The sequence below is a fragment of the Candida albicans genome, chromosome 3 (assembly GCF_000182965.3).
Source record: "Candida albicans SC5314 chromosome 3, complete sequence".
Classification (NCBI taxonomy): domain Eukaryota; kingdom Fungi; phylum Ascomycota; class Pichiomycetes; order Serinales; family Debaryomycetaceae; genus Candida; species Candida albicans.
The window spans coordinates 1,404,113-1,413,389 of NC_032091.1; the positions used below are offsets into that span (position 1 = coordinate 1,404,113).

General features: G+C 37.7%; 3 protein-coding genes across 3 annotated transcripts; all 3 read right to left on the bottom strand. All coding sequences in view use genetic code 12, as the record gives it.

Moving 5' to 3' along the window:
* Positions 1-115: 115 nt before the first annotated feature.
* CAALFM_C306170CA (uncharacterized protein) lies at positions 116-907 on the bottom strand (the record flags this gene model as incomplete). Its single annotated transcript, XM_710992.2, has 1 exon — positions 116-907. One exon carries the CDS (start codon positions 905-907, stop codon positions 116-118), a length of 792 nt encoding a protein of 263 aa, XP_716085.2.
* Positions 908-1,821: 914 nt separating this feature from the next.
* TSA1 (thioredoxin peroxidase) lies at positions 1,822-2,412 on the bottom strand (the record flags this gene model as incomplete). The annotated part of the gene is made up of 1 exon (XM_710989.1): positions 1,822-2,412. One exon carries the CDS (start codon positions 2,410-2,412, stop codon positions 1,822-1,824), a length of 591 nt encoding a protein of 196 aa, XP_716082.1.
* Positions 2,413-3,651: 1,239 nt separating this feature from the next.
* On the bottom strand, positions 3,652-7,752 carry ALS6 (Als6p; the record flags this gene model as incomplete). Its single annotated transcript, XM_710986.2, has 1 exon — positions 3,652-7,752. One exon carries the CDS (start codon positions 7,750-7,752, stop codon positions 3,652-3,654), a length of 4,101 nt encoding a protein of 1,366 aa, XP_716079.2.
* Between the last annotated feature and the right edge of the window lie 1,525 nt (positions 7,753-9,277).

Consider the following 9,277-nt stretch of genomic DNA (forward strand, 5'->3'; position numbering starts at 1 on the left):
GTTGAAGGATAGTGAAACCAATCCATCCAAAGATGAGCTTTAAAAAGAGTAAATACACGTATCCGTACATTTATATGTATATATAGGTACATTTTACCTCAATAGTATAGCCAGTTCATAGACTCAAACCCGCATCTTTATTTCCCTTTAACCCAAGTCTCTCAAGTGTGCTTCCCTCACCATATAATGGAATCTCATCGATGTACAAGTGATCATCATTCATCACCACATCATTCAACAACGTATCAAACACTCCGCTGGCAATCTCTGTGCTGGTTGAGATTCCATTGGACACTGTGCTCGGGACAGTAGCACCCAGTGGAGTCGTCAAAGTGATCGGGGTAGTAGTTGCATTCGTTCCAGTATTTGTTGACAGTGGCTTCGAGACAGCCGATGACTGTGATGGTTTCGAGGAGCTGCCGTGTATGGAGTTGATATAGGAATGACCCCCGTCTGAGATATGATAGCTTGTCATGTCATTTAATAGGTCAGTGGAGTTCTTTATCGACAAAACGCTTGCAAGGAGTCTCGATGACAACACATCGTAGATCCTCGGTGCCTGGTAAACATTTGCTCCTATTATGTAGTAATCTTGTAGTGTCACAGTGTTCTGGGGGTCCTGTCGTTTTTGTTTTCTGATTATCCAAAAATCAGGCTCTTTAGTATACGCAATAACAAACTCTATTCCGGTCATCTCACTCAACCGCGACTGAAAGTATTGGTGGAATGATACACCAGGTGGTATTTGTATCTGCTGGTACTGAAATTGCATCATCAACACTTGGTTGTTCGATGTTCGGTCGTAGAATGGCGATAAAGAAAAGTACTCCAACACATTATTGGTATTACCCCCTCTCTCTTGTATGAACTCTGGAGATTTCCACTGTATTTCGTCTAATGATTCCATTTGTCTATTGTTGAGGGTAACTATATATCTATACTGTGGGTGTTGCTTTTTTGTTGCTCTATTTTTTTTTTTTTTTGCCAATTGTTGTAACTGACATCACTTGGACTTCCATAGCAAGATTACACTGTAAATTTTTCCAACTCACGGGCCAACCACACAGCTTCCTCACTCATAACAGACTCACTTCTTGCTACCCTTTCCCTCGTCACCTTTGGAGAATTCGTTCTTTTTGGTCATCTGGTCAATCTGATACTGTGACTTTCTCTGGAAGAACTCCTGGTATTCGCGTTCAAGATCCTTGCTCTCCAACATGGTGTGAATCAGGTCACCATAGCCGTCACCTTTGTGTCTGGGTATGATGTGGGTATGCAAATGTGGCACCGATTGGCCAGACTCGGGCCCATCTTGTATTGCTAAGTTTAAGGAGTCAGCCTTGTAAACCTTTTGTATAAACTTGTGGATCAACTGCAAGGTATGCATATAATCGACAGACTCTTCAGGCGACAAGTCGCCGAACCGTAACACATTGGTACGCAAAGGAACCACCAACACATGACCTGGCACCAACGGCTTGAGATTCACTAGCGCATACGTATACCTTGACTTGTAGAATACCTGCTTGCTCACTAGGAACCGGTAAAAGTAAATCTCTTGAGATGTCATTGTGGCTTTGTTTGTTGAAGAGATAAGAGAGCGAAAAAAAAAATAATAACATTGAAAATACTTGGGAGAGAAGAATATCGAAGTGCATTTGTATCGGCATGAAACGCAGCTCTAGTATAAATCAGGCTCGAATCAAACAGGCACATTACAGAACTTAGAGCAACACAAAACAAAGCTTGTCTAAAATGCAATCTATTTGCTATGAAACCATAACGAAAAAAAAAACGTACATATATATCTATAAATCCTGTTTATTTGTTGACTTTGTTGAAGTATTCCTTGGATGCTTCTGGGCTTGGCTTGATGGTTTCATCACCTGGGTGCCAGTTAGCTGGACAAACTTCACCGTATTTTTCAGTGAATTGGAAAGCCTCCAACAATCTCAAGGATTCTTCAACAGATCTACCGACTGGCAAGTCATTGATGGTGATTTGTCTCAAGACACCCTTTGGATCAATCAAGAAAATACCTCTCAAGGCAACACCTTCTTCTTCAATTAAGACACCGTAGTCTCTGGACAAGGAGTGGTTGGTGTCAGCCAAGACTGGGAAGTCGACTTTGCCAATACCACCGTCTTTTCTGGCGACATTGGTCCAAGCCAACCAGGTGTATTCGGAGTCAGTAGAGGCAAACAAAACTTGAGCATCCTTTTCGGCAAATTTCTTTACAGCTTCGGAATAAGCAATAATTTCTGATGGGCAGACGAATGTGAAGGCCAATGGAATAAAGGCCAACAAGACCCATTTACCTTTGTATTGTTCTAAAGTGACTTCTTCAAAGACACCATCAACGACGGCGGTTTTCTTGAAACTTGGAGCTGGTTGTTGAACGACTGGAGCCATTTTTGTAGTAGTGTATCTATGTATGTGACTAATTAATTAGTTGATTGAAATAAAATGCAATAGAGCAAAAGAAAAGAAAAGAAAAGAAAAGAAAAGAAAAGAAAAGAATTAGAAAAAAAAAATCAGAGATTGGAAGTACAATTGAGCTCATTATATACTATTTTCCAGTTTTTATTTTTTTTGGCTTGATTGTTGCCGATGGTTCAATTTCTCTCGTTACAAATCGTTTGCCTTTCATATGATTTCACATATACTCAATTGTGTGGCATATCTTCCTTAATATTCCGGTACTTCTGTGCAGGTGGCGCGTTTTTTCATTGGTGAGTGAGAGCTACAATATGTGCGGACATTGTGCAGGAATATCGACCCAAAAAAGGTCTAGGTCCACCAGGGTGATTTGTAATGAAGATGTGGATCTAATTGGCCCACCCAGTGCGCTCTTATTTTTCCCGCCTAGACCACAATAAATCTGCAATTTGATTACTCAGGTGATAGTAATCTTACCTATTGGGCATAACAGACACCTTTGGCTTAGGGCTAGTAAAATGGTCTGTTGCGCTGTGTGATGACAAAGCGAATTCTAGAATGAGTAAGAACCGAGGAATAGTATGGTAATTTGGACACTCTTTTTTTTCTAGGGAAATAGTGGGGAAGAAATGAAACTATATTTTGATCAGATAACAGATTAACCGATTACGGAGTTTCCGTCATGCCTATTTCCACTTTTGATGTTTCGAGTATAATCAATATATTCAGTTTTTTGTCTTCTCATATAGCTGTCATTGAATCTGATCAGGAGGTTTAGCAACTATTCAAGCACTGATTTACGAACAGTATTAAGATTTTTAACCATTTTTTCATGCTTCAGATCCAACACGTAATTCAAAAAGCCTTCATTTCAATATTTCAAATACCGTACAAAATATTACCAATTATGATGTAAACCCACTTAATAATTTGACCTAATCGGTATCTACACACCAGTGTTTAAATATTACGTGCCAAAAAAATTCTATTATCCAAAAGTTTTTACTCTACAAGAAGATTTTAAATCACCTTATAATATTTACTAGTAATACATATAYACAAAGAAYAAATAAACTCTAGAAATTGAAATATCTATAATAACGAAAATAACAAAGTCAACGTTTGAGAATGATGAAAAAAAAAAGTGACCATATGATTTGGTACAATCCCGTTTGAATAAAAACAGAACTAAAAAAACGACACCAAAAATGATCATAAGAAGAAGAATAATGCAACGCTAATAAATTTAAGCAACCAGGAAGGATGTTTAGTGGCGGATGAAGATCCGGCATAAGTAGTAATAAGGGGTTGATTGTAGGAGGAAGTTGCTACTTGTTGAATTAATGTGGTTGGCTGTGAGTTTGAAGCAGCACTGTCTCCATTTATCGAAGCATCAGTTGTTTTAGCCATCGTAGTCAGTATTGACTCTGAATGAATCAAGGAATTTGGAGCTTCCGATTGTGATAAAGTAGCGATAAATCCATTATTGGTTTCATTGACTGAATCAAGACTTCCAATAGATTCTTCAATCGACTTAGTTTTGCTTGGTTGATTCACAGCTGCCGACGACTTATCATCAAACGTCGAAGTTACCACTGGGTTTGCAGTCAACACTGAAGTAGAATCTGTTGGAGCAGCCACTTGAGATTCGGTYATGAGGTTATTTGTAGAACCTGAATTAGCRTATGTAMTACCTTTGGCTTCTTCAGTTGAATAGCTTAGTCTGTTGTCAGTTGAAGTAGGTGGAGAAGGAATTGCTTCTGCACTTGCTTCACTTTTAACYGTTCCACTTGATTCGGTAGCATGATTTGATGATGAACTTGTTGATCTTAAAGATGTTTCAGTATTCACTGGAGCGCTGGCAACTTTGCTGAATGAATTTTCTCCAAGTGTTGCCGTAGAAGCTTCTATTGAATGTACTGATACAGATGATACTGTGGTGGTGTCAGTCACAGGAGGGATTTCAACAGTACTTTCTCCATCAACTTGTTTTGATAAAACACTATTATCACTAGAAAATATTTCAGAATGACTTGACGGWGTTGAAGTAAAAGTGTTTGGTTCGTTATCTTCGATAGTAGTAAGTTCAGTAGTARTAAGTTCAGTAGTAATAAGTTCARTAGTAATATCTGAYGTAGAACTCAATTTTGTCGACAAATAACTGGAACTTAACRTTACTCCCGTTTTCTGAATTGACAGTTCTTTGATGGAAGCAGTACTTGTGTGCAGCGACCCAGCATTAATATTRCCAGTATCTGAGTTTGTTGTTGAGCTAATGCTGGTATCCGAAGAAGTACTGTCATCAGATGATAAGGTTGACGTTTCAGATAATRAAATTGAATTTACTACTGTATCTGACACARAAACTGATRATTTAGTTGAAGAACTAGCACTTGTTTGCAGTGAGTCGATATTTGGATTGTCAGTAATAGACTGTTCTGCTGAGGTTGGKGTGCTGGAAGCAACAAAGCTAGAAGTTGTCGTCACATCACTAGTCTGTTCACTGTCTATACTAGACGATGGYATCCCTGTTACAATACAGCCATCTCCGTTATCACGACGACAAAATGTCACAGTAGAAGAATCTGTGCCAATACTGGATGTAGTGTCAGTAGATTCCAGCAAAGTATGTGTGTCATCATTAGCTGACTCACTTGCCATTGATGGTGAAGCGACAGATGAGCTTTCGGATTCCGATGCATGATATGTTGTTGAGTTGACATAATGTGGATATRTCAAAGATAATGAACTGCTTGAACTCAATGAAAAAGATGGGRCAACTAATGTAGAAAAACTAGATGAAGTCAAAATATCACTTTGGTCACTGGATGGCAGAGATGATGAATCAGAATTCAAACTAGAAGATGAATCAAAACTGCTTGCTGGGTCACTTGTAAGAGACACCGAATCACTAGAAATCTCAACAGTAGATGTTATAAATGAGATTGATTGGCTATCTGACTCCCCAGCTATAGTGTGTGGAAAATCGTCACTCGGCAGAATGGTGCTAGATGGGTAATAACTGGAAGTATCAGAGCTCAAAATAGAACTTGCATCACTTGAAACTAAAGCATCGGTGGCAGACGTACTGGACTCCTCACTTGAGCTTGATGATAWCTCTTGACTTGTGCTGATGGAGTTTGATACCGATTGTACCAAATGACTAGATTGTGCATCGATGGAGGAACTCCAAGTAATCAGAGTGGACTCTAAATCGGAACTTGAAGAATCCCAAAAGCTTGTGGTATCAGAGATACTTGACGAGTATCTATCGGAACTAGATAATGTAGACGACTCAATACTACTTGACCAATAGCTATCATAACTTGAAGCAATAGATGATTCGCTAGTACTTGAAGAGTAGCTATCATAACTTGAGACAGTAGACGACTCACTAGATGTTAACCCAATTGAGCTTGATGGAATGTCTGAGCTTGATGACAATTCAACTATACTTGAAGTCTCGTCAGCAGAAGTMAATGACTGTTCAACCAGACTGGATGAWTCTTGAGCTGAGCTTGAAATATTAGAATCACTTGACTCAATAGCAGTACTAGAAGACAGTTCTTCCAATGGATCATGTATAACGATACTATCAGTGCCAAGTGGCCCTGTAGTTATCGTTTCAGTAGTGGCAAATGATTCTGACCAAAACTCGGTTGTTGTCACAGTTGGATTGTGTGGTTCTCTAACAATGACTGAGTCAGTGCCTTCTGGACCGTTGGTGACTGTCTCAGTAGTAGCAAATGATTCTGACCAAAACTCGGTTGTTGTCACAGTTGGATTGTGTGGTTCTCTAACAATGACTGAGTCAGTGCCTTCTGGACCGTTGGTGACTGTCTCAGTAGTAGCAAATGATTCTGACCAAAACTYGGTGGTAGTCACAGTAGGGTTGTGTGGTTCCTTGATGATCACACTATCCGTTCCTTGTGGTCCAGTGGTCACAGTTTCGGTTGTGGGCACACTTCCTGACCAAAACTGAGTAGTTGTAACTGTTGGATTTGGCAGTGGAACTTGTACAACAACTGTATCAATCGAGTCAGTGGGATTTGTATAAGTACTTGATGTGGTAGCTGATCCAGTCCATATACTAGTGATAGTGGTAGTTGTATGATAGGGAACATCAACAACAACAGTTGCTGTTCCTCCAATAGTTGCAGTCTTCGTAGAAAGTGAAGTAGAAATCCCAACATATGAAGTAGTAATAGTGGTAGTAGGGATGGGTTCTATTACTTCAATGGTTTTGGTTTTATCAACTGTGGGATCAAACGGTAATGTGGTAATTGCTGTTGTAGAATCAGTGACTGTTCTCGTAGTAACAACTACGGCAGCTCCATTGGATCCTGCATCACTATTTGTGTATGATGTCCAAAAGTATATAAGAGGATCATTTCCCTTTTTGCCATCCATACAATTGTATATATTCGTGTAATTCAAATTAAATCCATTCGTTGCTGTTGCTGATTTTTTCACGTAAGAATCAATAAATGGACGATAACCTGCAGGAACATTTTCATAAGTAATAATAAAACTGTTTGGTGTACAAGTTTTGGTGTAAGAAAATGATTCTGATGATACTGGCATATTCCAACTATTCAAACCATTTGTTATTCCCACATGTATAGTAGAACAATCAATTGTCACATCATCTTTTGTTGCTGAAAATCCGAGCACACCGGATGCATATCCAGCAGTACACTGAGAAGCAACAACAAGACTAGATAATTTATCAAGACTTGGAATAACCCTTGCGAAATAAACCAAGCTACTAGATGATTGTGGAGTCTTAGGGAAATTGACTGTAGTAGAAATTTTGTGATCGCCGTCTGTAAATGTTACAGTGTTCGTTCCAGCAGTGAAACACTTTGAATCTTGAATGTTGACAGATGAACCAGTTCCGCCCACATTGAATGAAATTGGTAGCCTGACGGTACCAAACGCTCTGATATTTGAAGATAGCCCATTATTTACTACACAACTCATACTTGAAAAAGTAGTAAAGTCTTCCCCTGCATGGAAAGTACATGTTGCATACTTGACACCATTAGCAGTTAAGTCTACTGAAGTTTGTGTGGTAATAAATTTGAAAACGCAGGGCATGACCAATGTAAATGTATCACCTGGACTAGCTAGTGTTCCGTCCAAGCTCCAACCTAAAACAGCAGTCCATGTTGGATAACCAGGACCCCCATATGGGTAGTTACCAGTATTAGTATAGGTCAATGAGTTGAAACTCGTGAAAACTCCCGATATAGTTTTTGCCATTGCTATCGTGCAATAGAAAAAAAGATGTAATAGTATTACTGTCTTCATTGTCGGTGAATGGTGATGCTGATGATGTTTATACAAGTCAATGAATGAAATTTCCTACAGGAAACATGCTTTCTTTTAAACTTAAACTTATGGAAAGAATTTGGTATCCAATTTCAAGTGTTGTTTCTATTTAGTCTTTGCCTTTACATTTCGTTCACTGAAGCAACCAAAGTTCTAAAATGTCTAAAATAAAAAAATAAAAAAAAAAGAAATAGAAAAGTTTACAGATGCGTTTGAATGCAACTATTCCTGCTATTCTCTTATTTATGGAATAGAATGTACTTGAAGAATAAACTAAAATTTGCTAAATTGAACTAAAAGAATACATAAACTATATTGGATTTTTTAAAAAAAAATGTTGCCATACCATAATACGCAGGGATTAAAAAGAGAGTGTAAGAACTTTCATGAAGAAACCAAAACAAGAAAGAAAAATTTTTTTCCTTTTTGCAACATGCAGGGCGGATAATTATAAATAGCACAAAAGTAGCACTTCCAAAAATCTAAATAGTTTCTGGTACCATTTACTTAAAGCAGTTGATAAATCTATGTCAACTGAAATAGGGGCAAAAAGAAAATTACACTTCTCCATCAACTGGAGCACATATAAAGAGAGTTTGTGTAGAGAAACATGTTTGTGAAAGTTAAATTTTTTCTTAAAGGACTAAATCAATTTCACTGTGCTACCTCGCCGCCTTCTCGTAAAGTTTAAATAAATCCACTTCTTTCAGGCGGTCATAGACATCGAATCCGCTTTACAAGAAAAAAAAAACAACTAAAGATTCCAACAACTAATATGGCTGTGAATTGTTTTAGTGGCAGTTAGAACAACCTTGGCGAGAAAGAGGATCATCTTTTTTATTCCAAGGATGTAATTTCCCTTTGTGATAATAGGTATATCCTATTGTTTTTCTAGAATCAGCACTAAATTCTTTGTAATGTAATTTTTAAGTATCAATGGAGTTGCAAAAGTTTTTCCTAATATGATTTATTTTTAATTCTTTGTTATTGTACGGGATAGATAGGCAATTGATTGAAACAAATATTTTTGGAATAAAAATACAGCTAGTCTTAGTATTTTTGGAAGCAAGAAAAGTGCAGCTGTACTAGTATTAATTCAACTACTAATATTGTGTATTCTAGTGACAATTCTCATCAAAATGAAACTAACCCAATGTACATGGTTTTTTTTGTAATTATGGCTACTAATTTATCCGTGCTCTAGAACATACTATATGTCTATAAAAAGATCAACTGATCAAGGTGAAATTTGCAGGTTTATTGCTGAAAACCTCAATTTCATGAATTGTTGAAAATTGAAATTGGGAAATATTTTATTCATAACCTCAACGCAAAGTTTAATTTGGGGCTTTCCATAGTCAGTCAGACACTTAACCGCAACTAAACCAAACCCTATCCACTACCATACAATCAAATATCCCATTTAAGCAGTTGAACCCTAAAATTTCGTAATTGGACAAATGTATACAATAATTCTTTTTCCTGTGAGGTTTTCTTTTTTGCT